At 36.7% G+C, this 18460-nt stretch overlaps 1 protein-coding gene across 1 annotated transcript in view; it reads right to left on the bottom strand.

Moving 5' to 3' along the window:
• The window catches only part of CDH2 (cadherin 2), a 212257-nt gene that overhangs the window by 47123 nt on the left and 146674 nt on the right, over window positions 1-18460 (bottom strand). The window contains exons 3-7 of the mRNA XM_082699852.1: window positions 15079-15305; window positions 13242-13388; window positions 11341-11496; window positions 6832-6976; window positions 4010-4182 (exon numbers count right to left, since the gene is read on the bottom strand). Of these exons, the coding sequence (XP_082555978.1) occupies window positions 4010-4182; window positions 6832-6976; window positions 11341-11496; window positions 13242-13388; window positions 15079-15305 (848 nt within the window). The remainder of the gene's footprint in view (window positions 1-4009; window positions 4183-6831; window positions 6977-11340; window positions 11497-13241; window positions 13389-15078; window positions 15306-18460) is intronic.

Genomic DNA, 18460 nt, shown 5'->3' with positions numbered 1-18460 from the left:
GTCCCAACTACATGCCAGACGTACTGCTAAGCAGTATATATTATCATATTCAGTCCTCACAATTACCTGTAAGGCAGGTGGATTTTTTTTTTTTTCGATCCTCATTTTCCAAATAAGGAAACCAAAGCTTAGGGAGGCAGGGAAGCTTGCTCAATGACACCCAGACATAAGTAGGAGAAGCAGGATTTGAACCCAGGTCTCTGTGACTCCAGAGTCTATACCATTAATTGCTCCACTATATGAGTGCCCTCCATTAAGTGAGAATATGTGCATGACAAGGTGCATCCTGAGTGGGGCAGGCAGACAGAAAGCCAAACGTCAAGATGAGGAAGGAATGGGAACTGAGCAAGAGTGTGGGCTGTCCTTTCAAGGACTCTGTGTGGAAAACAAGGAGAAAATCACATAACGTAAACATTTCTTCAGGGTTCCTATTCAGGGTAAAAAAGAGCACATGAGCCTCACCAAATACTGAGAACAAGAAGGCAGATATAATGTCTATGTGACATAGTCTCTGCCCATCTCAGGGAATACAGAGACTACTAGGGGTGCTCAGGGAGCAGTTGGGGACTGGATCTCAGAGTCCCCCTGCTCTAAAGAGGTAGGAAAGGAGCTCTTCAGGCAGAGGAAATCACAGGAACAGAAGATTTGTACAAGGAGTTGTGTGTGATTGTATGAGTGTTGGACATCATTTGCTCCTCAAGAGGAGGCAAGGAACCCCAGGAGGTTAGACCAAAGAAGGCTTTGGGACCAGTGTCATAGAGGGTTTGGAGCGCCATGTTACAGAGCTCTGATGTCATCCTAGTGGTGGTGGGGAGTCATTTTACCACAGGGGGGACTCAGCATGTTTACAGATTATGAAGCTACTATTGGGTTTTAGAAGGCAACCTGTAGGGAAGAGAAGACCAACACAGTGGAACGCAGAACATGAAGCAGAGAGCGCAACGGAAAGGATCAGTAGACGTGGAACACAGGAAGTATCACTCTATCTTTGCCATGAGAAAACGATGCTGAGGAGCCAAAATGATAGCGCTCACCCAGTATGCCCAGGCTGGATTTATGATGGTAACCAGGGAAAACAATAGCTAATATTTAATGGGCACAGTGCTGAATGCATTATGCCTTGTGTTACCTCACCCTTACAACCATCCCATGAGGGAGGTAATATTTTTATCCCCATTCACAGATGTGGGAACTAAGGTTTCAGGTTAATACAGTGAAGGTCAAATAGCCCATAACAGGCAGTCCCAGGATTTACACCCACTGAAGCAGAGGGCTAGTCATCAGTAGTCTTAGCCAAAAAGGGCAGGCAATAGACACCAAGAGAAAGGGGTAGAGAAAAGAAAGTGCCAGGAAGAAGCACAGCCAAGTTAAAGCAACCTGAAGAAATGTTATTTTTTTAAACCCACAGATTAAAGTAGAATAAAAAAACCGAATCTCAGTAAGGATTTCAACGATTAGGAGTTCAGTCACTTATAGGTGTCATATATCCTGGGAGAACGACAACTGAAATTACTTCTGACAGAGAGAAAACTGTGAATTCTAATAGAAATAAAAGAAACTCAGGCCTGCACCAGGCCTGAGGAAGCCAGAGTAATTTATCCCTGGCCTCAGGCAGAATTACCATAAACCATCCGAGATAGATACATTTTTTTCCCCGTTAAATGACTTTCAGAAAAGGAAGGTTTTCTGTAATTTTCTCTGGTAACTCATTGTTGTGTTTAATAATTTCACTGTCAAGAAGCTATTTCTCACACACGATTCTATCGTTTCTAATCCATTCCCACATTCGTTTCATGTGGGGCACGGCGGCTTCCGTCCACTGCGAAATAGACCTAACCACGATTAGGGTACGACGTCAGGCTTTCATCCGCTGAACTAAATGCAGTCCTTCTGGTTTTTAAATATGGCCGGTCTGTGGGTGTAAAATGACCTTTAATTCTCAGTGCCTCTTCCTTGTCATCAAACAGCCCGGCTCGATGCGATAAGAATACCGCGGTGTGCAAACATGATGAAGCCCCATTTCTGTATCTCACGAGGACCGTGTGAAGGAGAGAGAAGTATTCCTATTGGGGGATGAGTTATATACCTCCACAGTATGTGAGCAACCTGGCATTCAGGGGAGAACGTTAAAAAATACCCTCTATTCTTGGGGGCACCTGGGTGGCTCAGTGGGTTAAAGCCTCTACCTTCGGCTCAGGTCATGATCCCAGGGTCCTGGGATCGAGCCCCACCTCAGGCTCTCTACTTTGCAGGGAGCCTGCTTCCTCCTCTTTCTCTCTCTGTCTACTTGTGATCTCTGTCTGTCAAATAAATAAATAAATTAATTAAAAAAAAAAATCTCCTATTCTCAAACGAACTATGCACACATGCTGAGCTCACTGGCATTAGGAATTGTGAATTATACAATATTGGAAGAGGTGAAAAGACACACATGTTCCAAGGATCATGGAACAAAAGCACTACCACAAATACTAAATTTCAACTATCTCCAACACGGATTAGTCCTGGAAAAAGAATCAGTCACACCCGGAAGTTAATAGGTACAATATTCTAGGTGTACATCTAACTCCTAAGTAAGGCTCTCAGCTCAGTTTAGTTGTGAATAAAGTAAACTTTATTTGTTCGTACTACTTCATTAAAGCGCTTTTAGCACTATCTTGCGTATATAATTAATTGCAATAGTAATGTTTTCTTCGATCCAATTCAAGTGAATGCTATTGAGGCAAATAAAACGTCATAAAAACCAACTCCTGAAATCCTTGTCAATAGTATTTATTATGGTAAGCATAATGTTTCCTTTTGACATACATAATCTGAGGTCTCATTACTGTAAAAGTGGGCTTGGCCAGAAACCTACAAAGCACAAATGTCTATGAGTTAAGTACTTTGATAATTCACTCACATGATGATTACTGATGGTCAATAATAACCTTGAGAATCTCTTAAAAAAATGGCCAGAACAACATAGAGAAAGAGTGTAAAAGATTCATTAGGAGCGGGGTTTGGGGGAAAGGATAGAAGTGCAGCTTAAATTGAGACATGAAGAAATGGAAGGTTCAAGAACAAGAAGAAGGTGCAAATCATTCCTGGTGGAAGGAATGTGGGTTGAGGTCTGTCACAGTGAGATGAGCATTGGGAATTAAGAAAAGCCCATCCCCTTTCAGACTGTGACACTACATGGTATTTCAATGCTGTTAACATTTTATGCCTTTTCAACAAAAATCATGCCAGAAGTCTGTTTTTCTCCATTTATACCTTTAAAGGCTTATCAGTAGAATTAATGCCATTGCTGGTCTTCAAACTTGTTAAGTAAGTCAATTTTAGAGTTAAGGGGCAAGTTCTAATAAAGGAGATAATCTCTTTTTACTAAACCAGGCTATCCAGAAAAGCTACAAAATACCTCAGCACACACGTTATTTGTAGCCTCTTAAATATATGACTATTGGGCGCCTGGGTGGTGCAGTCGTTTAAACACCTGACTCTCAGTTTCGACTCAGGTCACGACCTCCAGGTTGGGGGATCGAGCCCCATGTGGGGCTTCATGCACAGAATGGAGACTGCTTGAGACTCTCTCTCCATCTTCCTATGCCCCTCCCCGCCCCCACCCACAAAACAAATACACAAATCTTGAAAATAATATGACTGTTAAAAATTATCCTAAATGTATACACACATTATTTGTTCATGGTTTTTAGTTTAATTGCTCACAAAAACCTTTGACTGTAAGGGAAAACTGAAAAAATGGCAAGGATTTTAAAAATTAGGTACCAGATACATCTAATTGACTTGGTTGATTACGCACTAAATAGTACACGGGCCAGCACGATCTATCCAGTATGCACACATCACTTAACCAACTTGAGTCTGGTCAAAAGAGCACGACAAGATTTCTTTGAAAAATTGATATTGAATGATACTGTCGACGTCTGATTACCTGGAGATAAACTGCATGGGATACTGTATACCCTTAAGATTAAAAACGAATTCAGATAGTTTTTGGTTGGCTTACTTCTCTATCAAGTCCAGCTGCCACTGTGATAATATCACCCGTCTCATTGTTGATTGTAAACATGTTGGGCGAAGGGGTGCTTGGAGCCTGGGACAGGATTCTGTACCTCAGCATTCCGTTTAGGGCATTTGGATCATCAGCATCTATAGCAGTGACTGTCATCACGTATGTTCCTAGAACAGGACATGTGGAGAAGGAATGGTCACCCTGCAAGTCGGATCTCCCAAACAGATACACCCAAGAGGTGTATTTGCCTTTTGGGTCGATCTTAATTGCACTTTCTCAAAACAAACATTTGTCATTTAGATTGAATGAAAAATGCTACGGATAAGAACGGCCCTCACCTTAAAAAAAATACAAAACATGGTTTAGATCCTCGAAAGGAAAATTATTAAAAATGTATACATTTGTAAACACTCATTTGTCCCCATAACCTAGAAGTTCACTATGCGATTCAAGGAAAGGATCACTTCAGACCTTTATTCGTATAAAAGGCAAATAATAGTACAGATGCTATTAGCAATGTATTTTACGTCCACTAATACTTTCCCTTTGCCGTATTTTCCTCTGTTATACAATAAAATCGAAAATGACATGCTGAGCATGATTATCCTCAAAGCCTAAGTCACTTTCTGAAAGTAAGCTGTGTGCGTAACGATGCACACTCCATTTACTCAGGTCATAAGGAACCATTCCATGCATTGCTGTTTTGGTACATTGAATCGGAGTTTGGCACTGTGGTTCATTATTTCCTAGGAGATTACAAGAGCGCTGTAACAAACTCAGGGACTTCAATTTATTAGATATTTTGGAAAGGAAATCAACAACGCATTAGAATCAAATAAGTTCAAACCAGCTACACACACTGTGTAATTTAGAAGTAGAGAGGAAAGTAGTTACTATTTAGGAAGGTCTGTTCCATGGTCTATTTATAAGAACTAGCATATAAAATTTTCCATCTCTAACCCACCTTCCTCATGAGTGCTCTGAGCTCAGTTCTATGTTAGAACCTCTCTGTGCTACAGTTTTGAATTCACGAAGGGTTGATCACGTTATTTGAATCTCTTTCCCAGGGCTTGTCCCTTGAGTGAGACACTTTTGACTATGTGCCCATTCTACACCCTTTTTTTTTTTTTAAACTTCATTGCATATGTGCTTGCTTCCTTGGTTTCTATTTTTCTCCCCTACTAGAATGTAAGCTCCAGTAGGGTAGGGTTAGGGTTTGGGTTTAGGGTTAGGGTTTAGGATTAGAGTTAGGAACTAGGGTGTCACTGCTGTGCCCAGAGCAGCAGAACAGAGTGACCAGCATGCAGCACAGACTCTGTAAACATTTGCTGCATGAACAAATGAATGGTTAAAACAAAAAAAGTATTTTCCGGGACATTGAACCAAAATACTGATTACAATGCTGTTTAATTCAAGATCCTTACAGAATGATTACTGGAAATACATGCAAGAAATGTCTTTAGTTCTTATGAACATTGAGTCTTGTATTTAAAGGATGCTTTGGTGGAAATTCAGGATCAAATGCATAATACATCTACCTTTAATGGTTCGTTTTTGACGATTTTCATGAAGGGGTTCTCTTAATAAAGTTAGAAACAACAGAAGAACAAATGAAAGAAATGATTTAAAAAAACAACAAAAAATAATTACCCCCCATAAAAAATCTTTATCTTCCCTTATATTTAGAATATGTATATAGGTCTTGTGTTTTCATATGTGTATATTTTAATATTGTTTGATTTTATTGTATTTTAAAATCCCAAAGAAAGCTACTCTGGAATGTGACTCAGGAGGAGCCAAAGATGCTGAACTTCCCTCTCCAGCTCCCCTTCCCCCTACCTGAGCTTCCTTTCTGAGGATACAGACAGGTACATTTGGAGCAAGAAACAGTGCCAATCTAAGGCATGTGTGGTTGTATCTATAAATTGTGTATACATAAAGGAGCTACGGGCATAAACTGGCATAGGTGACAAAGGTAATACATAATACTATTTTAAATGGTGAAGCTCTTTTAAATACAAAATAAAAATAATAATCATGTAGCTAATTAAATCTCTCTAAACACCAACTCAGCTCAGGGAGGCTGGTGAAACACTATCTTTTCCCATCTCTCTACCCACTGTTTTTCTTTTCCACTAGTTTTTCAAACCAAATTGGCCTTCATAGCCTTGGTCTTCTGAAGTCTACAGTGTTTTCTGGACAGGAGTCTAAAATTGTTGTCAAAGATCCCTGCACGATGATGAAAGGCTTTGGCAACTCCTGTTTCTAGACTAGGACACTTTCCATGCCACTGGTCTAAAAGTGTGGGCTGCAGAAGACATTAGGATCATCCCAAAGTAAATATCCAGTGTAACTACAGCTGTCTCCAAGCCCCCTCTCTGTTTTTGGCTTTACCTCACTGTCTAGCCCAGGAATACCAAGTACCTTTCAGACTCTCCAACCGAGTTTTACTTGCTTCTCTGACTAATATGATAAAATCTGCAGTTTATGAACAGAAAGCCCTGGTCTTCTGGAGCGCCTTTTTTTTTTTTTCCCCACAAGGAGTTTTTCAATGACAGTAAAATGAAAGGATCCCACAGATCCTATAATACAGAATCAGAGACTATAGTGTATATATTTTAAAAAGTGGGAAGTGATGTTTTTCTGCTTTGTCTCTTCTATCAATTTTTTTTCCTGTTATCTTCTTTTTTCCCTAAAATCATTTCGCAAGAAAGAAAATAACACCGAAAGGTTCACATGATTTCTTCTCTTGTTTATAACCAGTGCTGACTTACATGAAATTTCTTGAATCTTTAAATTATTATGTTTAAACTCACCAGGCTTTGACCCCTCAGGAACTGTCCCATTCCAAACCTGGTGTAAGAACTCTGGTCTGTTATCGTTCATATCAATAACATTGATGACAATGTCAATAGGGTTCTCCACTTGATTTCCATTAATATCCACTGCATGTGCCCTCAACTGCAAAAATAATTAGAAAACAGAACTATTTACTAATGTATGTCTCACATGAGAAGGTAAAATATGCAATCACCATGCTATGAAAATAACGAGAGCAAACAGAGAAACTGAAGAAAAAGCTACTCTCCCCATCAAAATTTAAGTTAGCCAGGGGCACCTGGGTGGCTCAGTCTGTTAAGTGTCTGTCTCTTGACTTTGGCTCAGGTCATGATCACAGGGTCCTGGGATCAAGCCCCGTGTCAGATTCCCCTCCGGTCATGGAGTCTACTTCAGATTCTCTCTCTCCCCCTCTGCACCCCATCCCACCAAAATAAATAAAACCTTCAAAAAAAAAAATAAGTTTGCCAAACTTCATGTGATTAGGATAAATATAGCAGTAAGAGCTAACACTTAGTATTTGCTAGGCATTCTGCTCAGGTTTATGGATTTCAACTGGTTTGATCCTTATACAAAAGAAAGAGGCAGAAATGATAGGGGCTTGAAGGTGAAGAAACTGAGCTTTAGAAAATCCAAGTAACTTTGCTCTGTCTCTTGACAGAGCCCATATCCAAAGCCAGTTATGTCCAGTTCCCAAATCCTTTTGCTAAATCTGTACACATGAGTCAGGATAATTAAAAATGTACTGGGCACAGAGTAGTCGTAGAGATTATAAGAACAGAGGAGAATTTAGAATTAAGTGTGCATAGGGAATTTTGACACTAGGTGGGGTCTTTTAAATTGTACAAGTCACTCATAAACATTAAAAGTGTGTGAGTATGTAAGATAATTGTTCCTCTCCCAAGCTTGAGTTTTATGGTATTCTAGGGAGTTTTATGGTATTCTAAGAATTTTATCTTTTTTTTTCTTTTTAAATAGTCACTCAGCTACTCTTGGTAGAATAGCCTCAAAATCTTTAAATCCAGTGCATAGAGATCCATTACATTTTTTTTTCAGTAGCTGTGTAGTGTTCCGTTGAATTGCTTCTTTTTAATGGGATGCTTCTGTGGTTTTTCTAAGTATGATGCTAGCTGTTGGATTCTGTCGGGCATGGTTCATCAAGTTAAAGAAGCATCAATATATCCCCTTTTTTAAAAAAAATTTAGAGGTTATCTAATATGAGACAATGCAAATTTTTATTATTGCCTTTCAACAGCTCTAAAATAATCCTTTTTCTCTACTTATTTAATATATCACATATTAATAGATCTTTACACTGAAACATCCTTGCAATTCTATAATTGATTCTATTTTTTTATGAGTGTTGTTCTCTCTGTCCTGGTGGTAAGACTCTGCAGTGCAAGAGTTTACCCCGAAACTGACCTGAAAATAGTTATTTCTCATTTTAACCACAGGAGTTCAGATAATGAGCTTCACACAGGAAGAATTATCTAGAATTTTATATTGATATTCTTTATATTCATAAATCTGAGACACTAATTAGAGACTGGTCTATCATGTGCTATTTTTATAAAGTTTCTGTATTAATGACAATTTGTCTTTATGAAAGGTTTGGAAGTTTTACTTCTTTCTTTATAGTTTAGAACAATATAAAAAGCACTAGCATTAAGTGTTCCTGAAGGATTAAAAAAAAAAAAAAAACCTGGTTGATGAAATGGTTGATGAAACAATCAAGTCCTTTGGAAAAAGGGAACGTTGAGTAGTACTCAAGTAGTACTCAAGAGTTTAAAAAAATTTTCTTTATTTTTACACCTACTGTGAGGCTCAAACTCATAACCCCCCAATCAATAGTCAGATGCTCTAAAGACTGAGCTAGCCAGGCGCCACCCTCCCTTTTTAAAGAACAACTCTCATTTTACTTGTTTAAGCTCTACATCCAATATGGGGCTTGAACTCACAACCATGGGATCAAGAGTCACATGCTCTACCCACTGAGCCAGCCAAGCACCCCTTAAAAACATTTTAAAATTTCTCCTATGCTTATTCATCTATTTAGATCTATAGGAGTCTTGCTCTACCACAATATCAATATTTTAACAATTTTCAAAACTTCAATAACTTAAAAAGTTTTTATAAGTGCAAAAATTCAACAAATATGTTATTGTGCAGTGTAAGAGTCTAAAAACAAACACACAAAAAAGTTTTGAATGACTAAGTATCAGTGATAAACTACTGAGAATACTAATTCATTACATGAGGCAACTGGCTATCTATAAAGCAAAAACAAAGTACCTCTAGATACTGCTCTCCTTTTATTAAAATACACTTCATGGAGGTTAAAAATATAGACGCCAAAATAAATAAATAAGTACAACAGATAAAATTGGGGAGATTAGAACAATCTCTAAAACTAGACTTTATGATAAAATTGAAAAACAATTAATTTTACAGTGCAAGAACTATAGCAGGGTAGATATTATTAACAAAGTTGAAAAACAAACAACAAAAGAGGAAAATATATGACAAACTAAACATTAACATCCCAAATAGATAAGAGGTGCTTCATAGTAAGTATAAAGGGTAAACAATTCCCAAAGAAAATTCAACAGAGAGGGGCTCCTGGGTGGCTCAGTTGGCTAAGCATCCCACTCGATGTAAGTTCAGGTCATCATCTCAGGTTTGTGAGACTGAGCCCTGTGTTGGACTCCACACTGGACATGGAACTTGCTTGGGATTCTCTCTCTCCCTCTCCCCCTCCCATCCCCTCCAGAAAATCAAAATTCAACAGAGAGCAGGAATAGGGAATTCACTTTGATTAGATATTCAGATTAGGCAACTTAAAGCATTGAGATAGTTTCTTTGCCAATGATAATTTGGTAAGTAAATAATGCCTGGAATAGATAATAGAATGGAGAAAATATATCTCCTATACAGTGGGCAGGCAATGCAACATAATACAACCATTCCAGAGAATAACTTCACTATATTTATTAAAATAATTCCAATTTTAGAAATTTATTCCAAGGATATAATGGGCAAATGTACAGAAAAAAAGTTCATTGCCACATTATTTATAGTTGCAAAGTAAAATAAAAAAAACAAATTACCCAAATATCTACCCATAAGTAATTAGTTAAAATTATATTACATTCATTCAACAAAATCATTTGAAGCAATCAAAAATGATGCTATAAATAAATAACTATTTACTGACACGGAAAGATGCTAAATCTTTTGATTGCAAAAGTGACAAAAGCTGGTTTCAGAGAATGATGCCAATTTCAAAGAATACATTTATGAATCTATGCAAAGAAAAGCATCTTACAACCTATCACCAAATTGTTTAAAAAAAAAAGGAAAAAACAGGTTGGTTTTATGTACTGACATTACAAATCATTTTACTTTCTCATTAGTACTGCATTATTTGGAAGTTTTTATAATGTGCATATATTCTGTCTAAAAAATGATAATTTCATTGCAAATTTTAGTTATTCATGCAGAAATTGGAGAAGTAATAAAGACCAACTTAGGTTTCTATATTAAACTCATGAAAAAATTGTTGAAATCTTGTTCCAGGAAATGTGTAAGCCTGGCTAAGAAAAAAAGAAAAGAAAAATACCTCCTGGAATTTGATTAATATTAGGCAATTCTTGAGTTTTAAAACATTCACTTCAATTAATATTTTTAAATTGGAAAAATCAGTTTCAAATATATACATATTTTTAAAAATATGAACATGATAATTATATACAAAAGTGATAACTCAATAAGAAAATGAATAAAACAGAAAAATGAAGAGTGTAAAAATGAACATAAGAAATATAATAAGACAATATATCTAAGAATATATCTAAGAATAGATTGCTCAGATTGGCAGATTGATGAAACCATGTGTTGGCCGGGTTAGGAGAGAAAGGGAAATTTCAATTTCTGGTTGGGAGCATCTAAATGGCAGACCTTTCTGGAAGGAATACAGCCAACAAATAAAATATCCATTTGCTGAGACTATTTCATGGTAACAATCAGACCATGAAGAATAGGTAAAGATGACAAACATAGATGTCTACTAAAATTGTAAGAAATTATCATTAAATAATAGCCGACACGTTTTATGGAATACTATGCAGTCATTAAAAGTGTTGTGATCTCTATAATTCACAGGCAATAATCTTTGACTCTTTGACTTCCTTCATGTACATTTGTTCCTCTAAATCCTTAGCCACACCAACATGTAAAGGGTGAGGAGATTTTAGGCAATCTCACTTTCTTCTTTGGCACTGTTTTTGTTTTGTTTGGTTTTGTTTTTTTACCCTAAACATTCATCAATTCTATAAAAACCATGAAATCATTACAACAAATTGAAAAGCCTATTTTTGGTATTAAACTTGTGAGTATCAAAGCTCTAAGACCCATATAAGAAGCGAATATTAAACTACACAGTTAGAAGGGTATTGATACAACAGATTATCAGCAGGCTGAAATCTTACATGAAACCGGGCTATCAGCTCACGATCCAGAGGCTTGGTCACGGACAGCTGACCTGAGATGGGGTTGATAATGAAGATACCGGTTGGAGGCTGATCAGCTCCCGGCCCAGTTACGCTATACCGTAGTGAGAGGTTTTTATCTCTGTCTGACCTGATCTGAGGATCAAGAAGACAATCATATTAAATGAGAGACTAAGTGAGCTCATTATCAGAGACAGAACAGGCCACACCTCATGCCCTTTTTCAGTTATAAACTTACAGCATCTCTTCCCAGAAAACCAGTCCTGTTTCTCATCCTTGCTTCTCTGTCATAAGCTTCAAAAAGAGATGTCACCTATCACCAGAAAGACTCGGAACAACACTGATGTCTAAAAGAGCAATCACTAGGAGCAGGGCCAAAAAGTCAAAATTAAGGAGTGTTTTTAAACTGCATCAAATTCTATCCAGGGAGATTGTAGGTTAGAATATTTAACACAGGAACAGGTGTCCAATTGAATTGAAATAAAACCTGTTTACCTTTTTGATTCAGTTAGGAGAATAACTGCCTAGGCCATTGTGTGAAACAAACTTACATGAGAATTCTAATATTATGGTTGAGCTCAGAAGTCAGATTTCTGCACTTGTGTCTTACTGACATTACTCACTGCAACCAAAGCTCTCCATGTTATTTTAAGGTGGTATCTATTACTCCAAATTCTTTATTAATAACAAAACACATAAGAAATCATTTTATAATACATTTATTTTTTGCTCTCAAAAATTACATCCACTCTAGGCTCACTGCCTTTCCCCCCAAATATAACAGTTCCCCAGAAAAATCAGTTTATAGGTGAGAAATCATAGGAAAAGGCTACAGAAAAGAAAGAAGAACAGCTCAAGGAGAGGACCAATTGGCAATACTTTTGCAGGTGATAATAATAGATCTTTATGTATTAGGTAAATACACTTCACCCAGTAACAGAATCTGGTTTATTAGTTTTCTTGTAAGGCAAAATTCTCTTTTTACTCATTGTCCACTAAAGTAGGGGGGGAAAAAGCGCCTTTATTTGGGGGCCATGTTGTTCATTGTTAAATTGAATTATAATGTGCATTAAAATAAAATATGCAATATAAAAATGACTTATAAAGAATACAACTTTCAGTAAGTATGTTTTGGAATGCTAAATTAATCGTGTACACAAACATCTAGATTCAAATAAATAAATACACAATAACTTTGTCCTTTTTCCTTTTGCAATAAAACAATGGATTGCTAATTTTACCAAACATGTACACATATCTGTGATTTTTTTTTTCTCCACATCTGATGGCATACATTTGGAGTAACTGAAAAAAAATTACTTCTCAGATTTATAAAAGCCTATGGTTTTGCACAACCCCAGGGATTCTGTTAATGGTAGCAGAGGTCACTTCCTTTTTTCTTTTAAAAAACTCTCAAATGCACCTGGTGCTGGCATTTTTAGCAATGATTGCCCCTTTATTTCTTCTTTGGCTCAAAAGCTATCTGTAGAGGGCAAAGATCATCATGGAGAACACAGCTGTCAGATGGGGAAGTGAAGGAAGGGTGTGTGTGTGTGTGTGTGTGTGTGTGTGTGTGTTTGCGTAGTGAGAAAGGGTATGGTCTGGTTGTGGATGTATGTGGGAAGTACATATGCACACGCTCAACAAACTTCACTGTCCGTGGTGGATGGGACCCACAGAAAGCTCTACCTATACATAATCTGAGATAATAATTAAAAAAAAAAAAAAGGCTCTGCACAACACTATAGACATTTCACCTATATCAAAAAATAAATTTTTAATATATGTGGTAAAGTCTGTCTTGTGATACAAGAGACAAAAGCATTTCTAACATACACTTGACGCATGCCATGGAGATAATAAAAACTGTGCCAGCCTACCCTGACAAGCTCTTGAGGAAAAGGTCCCCTGGAGTTTTCTGGCAAGTTGATTGGAGGGATAACCCAGTCTCTCTTCTGCCTTTGTAGGTGGCCATTGTGCTTACTCACTTGTCTTGGGAATACGATTTCTTCAATTTCTTGTGATTCCTTTGCATTAAAATACAAGACATTGCTGAGTACTAGGAAAAACATTTTCTGAAAGACAGCAGTATCAATGCATACCTGACAGAACAGGGTTCACTGTTATGAACAAGAAAATACGCCTGGAGGCCCTGTCCTCATCCCCCTATTAAAATAATAGAAAACACCGTAAAATTTGGGGGTTACACTGATCATTGAAGAATTGAATTCCAAACAATTTATTATGTGGCACAGCTGCGTAAACTATTAGTAGTTTCTATAAACCACCTTAGATAGGAGTTAATATTGAGCAAAATTTAGTGGTATCCTTTTATATATCTCTCATTAGTTTAAACCACAGTTCAGGTAATGTGCTACTGTACATTAAATTTAGATCTTGATGTGCTAAAATATAATTTGAATTCCAAGAGAAGTTTAATACATACTGCTAAGGCATGTCTCAAATATTTATGACCCTATTAAATCCCACAGAATTAATGCTGTAATTATTCTAAACCTATGTCAGCCATGATGGATGCTGTAGATGACCCACTTTGCACATTGGGTATTAATCTCTGCTGGATGTCAACATTTTCTTCTGTTTCTCCTTATATCTGTAGACATTTTAGCCATTAGCCCTTGCTGCTTCAGTGCAAATATCCAAGCTAGTTTGCTGGAACACAGCAAATCATCAACAACAAAAGCATCTTTTCACTCAATTAGTTACCAGTTTCTTACTCTGTATTCCCCAGATGACAGGATTTCCCTTAACAGTTAATAGATTAATAAATTACATTTTACATGATAAAAGTCTAACACTGGGGCAAGAGAAAAATGATATCTTTTCCACTAATACACTTATACATATTTGATTATGGGTGTGTATGTTACACTTAACACTAAATAGCCAAAGCGAATGTGTGTATTCTTACTTCCCACAGTACAATAATCTACAAAGTGTAATAGTTATACTTCATGAAATTACAGACTTCAAAAATAAATGATTGTGGTGCCTCCTTGTATTTGTTTCAAATTAACATGAACTAGAATATTCAGAAACTAACAGTGTTATCATAACTTTACTGAAGAAATTATTACATATTATTAAAAATTCCTAATATAGTGATTTATACGAAATAAGTGCTCAGTAAATGTTTGCTGAATTTAATCAAACTGTACTTTGTGGGAAGTGTATCTCTTTCTTTTATCCTGGTTCATAGCAGCTTCCACCAGAGGGAGTATATCATTCCTTAAAGTTATGTCAGTTATATAAATAATTCATACTCCCCAATTTGATTATTAAGGGACAAGAACAAAACCCAATACTCTACACTAGAAATGCTACAGTATATCTATACTTCCCATTTAATAGACTTGACTAGTGACATCTTGCAAAGAATTGTTTATTTGAGGGTTACATTTAAGAGCTTGTAAGGCTTCAAAGAAATTTAAAACAACTCCTAATTTAAATTAAGTTATAAATCTCGAAGTATAAACAGCCATTTCAAACACAATTTCAGATAGCTTACATATACATCTAGTCTAAGTATCTTGTAAGATTAAAATTACAACAACAACAAAATACTATTTGAAGTGGCTGAAGTTGATAAAAATTCAAACACTGGCCAATGTGACATAAAGCAAAGCATCTATTTAGTCCCAACTGTATGAATCTAATTTTTAAAGGTAACTCCAAAGCCATGTTTGGATACTCTACCTTCACTGAATCCTCCGGGAAGGTAGGCTTGAGGCTCAATTTTACTGCTACTTGCCACTTTTCCTGAGTCTCTTTATCTTGGGCATATATCAGGAACTTGGCATGCTCAGAGGAGAGGGGAAAGCTTCTCACGGCGTACACCATGCCGTCTTCATCCACCTTAAAATCTGCTGGCTCACTGCTTTCATACTGGACTTTCCGTTTCCCATTGCAGTTGCTGAACTTCACTGTAAGAGAAAACAAACATGAGAGTCTGGTGATAATATAAATGCAGAAACATCTAAGTCTGAATCCCACGTAGGTTAAAGGATAAAACACGGTAAGCATAAAACACAAAAATTTTAGTTTTACATTATTAAAGAGATTCTTCTACTAGAGAATACCAGATTATGGATCTGAGTTGTTCCCCAGAATCTCCTTAGTTCCAAAGCCTTCCCCCTCCCTTCACGTTCCGCTGGATCTTATAGCTCTTGGCTACACCTGCTTTTTCTGCCATGCCTCTCCCTGAGATTACCTGCTGCTCCCTTAGACACTCCCACTCATCCTTCCGGTCCTCGCTCGAGTCACTGAAGGTGGAACTATCCCTTGTTCTCTTTCCTCATGGAGCCATCTGAACCCTACTGCCACAGTTTTATAGTCATTCCTGACATTCATGGTGAGATGAACGTCAGGGACAATTCTCTTAGCTATCTTGAATACTTTCCATATTTCCTGGCACATAGTCTTAATTTATACTTTTTGAATAAATTCTCAAAGGAAGAAAGCAATAACTTCTATTAATGCCCACTACACTCTAGAATTACAAGACTGTAGTAGTAATTAAAAGGGGACTAATTTGCAATTTCTAGTCCTCATAGTACTTATAATAGTTCTATGAAGGAGTAACAATTTGTAAATTTTCAGATTAGTAAAAATAAAGATTTATCTCAAAATAAAGTTTAACTAAAAATATCTATGTCTTAAGAATAGAAAATCAAAAAATTTCAGTATCTTAGCTTTATCTTACATGTAATGAATTAAAATTGAAAAAAAAAATTAATGCTTTCTTAAAAGCAATGTCAATTAGCTTATTTCCCATTGGGTAACAACACGAAAGTTAAACCACATGCTTATAAATGTAGGACTAAACATATTCAAGCCAGAGTAAAATTATAAGATAATAAAAATATTCTCTAAAGAAGATGATTTCCTTTGAAACCCTTAATCATTCTTTATGAGGAAAATTTCTCTGGGCATAGCATAAAGAAATCAAAGAAAAACCAATTTTTTAAAATTTCTAGAAATATGTGTTGTTATGCCCTAGCCACAATTACACAGGATATATTTTGGAAAGCAATTAACAGGTACACATTACAAAATAGAATCATATACCAGTTTTTGCATTTTTCAAGTATCTAAGTAAATTTTTTCAAACTCCCACTCCACATATGAATTGATGAGTTCTTTTGTTTACATTAATATAAATTCACTGTGATGTGCACAAGATCACAGCCAAATAACATGTGTGCTTATTTCCCTTAGTAACCATAAGATCCTTGATAACAGTAATAAAATACTTCAACTACTGAATATGATCTATGTGGGACATAGATCATTCTTCATTTTTCAAACATCTAAAAACGAAAATACAAGTTATATCTCACAATATATTATGTTATGCCAAAATATTTGTCTTTGGAGTAGAAGTATCCCCAAAGATACTTATTTACCCCATCTTACCTGCCATGTGATTAAAAAGTAAAAAATGCGTAATCTTTTTTACAGAACAATGCCATCTATGGCTAATCTTTTATTAAAGACAAAATTTAAAGTAAAATCGATTTCGGGGAACCCTGCTGAAAAAGCAAAAGACTTGTATCATCTTTCTGTATAAAAACACCTTTTTATATCAAAGAAAAAAACGGTATTTGTGAACTTAAAAACATAGAACCTAGATCAGACCTTCTGCACGTTTTTGTCCCTTTGCACCACTCTAGAATGGGCCTCATCAATTCCCACCTAGATCGCTGCATCAGCCTCCCAGAGGTTTTCTCCCTGTTCCAGCTCTCTGAGCATCTTCTCCTAGACTAAACATTTGTTGCTCAATCAGTTCTTCTTCTCAGTTACTATCCACAATATTATACATCTTTTTTCATCTGGTATACAATGTTCTTTCCACTTTTGGTCACTTGGTCTCTTTGGGTTTTTTGTACGTCATCTTCTAAAACATATTCTACCCAATCAGATTTCTCGGTCATTCTCCCATCTCCCTGCAGCCCATATCCCATGCTCACCACCTTCTCTGGAAAGTCCCTCCACCCCCATTCTCCATTCCACAGCTCCACAGCTCCACAGCCAGGCCGTCATTTGGGCAAACGGTCCACCTACACGATCTTTAGAAGATAGCAGCCAATGCCTCATTTGTGAAGGCTTCACATTTTTAAATTTTAATCTAATATAATCTAATTTAACTTTAACTCTTATTTGTTTTTACATTTCCTGTCCACAGAAGCACTTATTTTTATTAGAATAATGATTATAAGAACTAATGTCTACTTATTAATGGTTTCGCGTGACTAGATCTTCTCTAAGTAGACTGGAAACTTATTTTGGCTTCCTGACAGTGAGTCTTAGTTCTTCTGCTTCCTAGGACACCTCGCAGTGACAGAGACAGTATAAATGCTCATTAAATTTTCACAGACCAGTTGTATAGGTAATACCTTACAACTTTTAAAAAAACTTGAAAATAGGCAGGAAACACAGAAGTATGTCCAGCCTGCTATGGCAATTTGTTGTGTTCAGCAATCACAACAAAAAATCCACGATCTTTAAGTCATTGACTTTATATTAGGCTTTTGAGAGTGAAAGATAATGAATTAATATTTGTTGCATGCCAGGCATTGAACAAGATACCGAAGATTAGCTTATCTATGTAAGCCTTAGCAATAACCTCCTGAAGTGGAAATCATTATTTCTGTTCTAGAAATGGGGAAAGAAAATTCAGAGAGCCATGCCATGGAAAGAAAATTCCATGCCCATGGCTGCTTGACTTTAGAGATTCTCCTACCAAAGCAAAAAATAATCCAACTGAACTCATGACTCCTAAGTTATTGAAACCTAAACCTTTAGTAAACAGAAAAGACAAAGAAGTTCGATAAAAGCTCGGGAAGAGAATAATGCCACATTTAGATCTCCAAAAGTACCAGAGTAAAGAGCATTATTATAAAGAAGTCTTTAAGTTGGGGTGTACCCTACATGTCCCATAAAGGGGAGTAGCTGGGCCCCCGCAGGGGAGGTGCAGGTGGGCGGAGGGAAGAAGGGGAAATTCATGGTTAGTGTTCCAGTGCCTGTGGATTCTGTTACTTTGGTACTCAGTTACCTATTTGAATTCAGGTGTCAGAAT

Source organism: Mustela nivalis, assembly GCF_964662115.1.
Source record: "Mustela nivalis genome assembly, chromosome: 14".
Classification (NCBI taxonomy): Eukaryota; Metazoa; Chordata; class Mammalia; order Carnivora; family Mustelidae; genus Mustela; species Mustela nivalis.
This window is presented reverse-complemented; position numbering and strand designations above follow the sequence as displayed.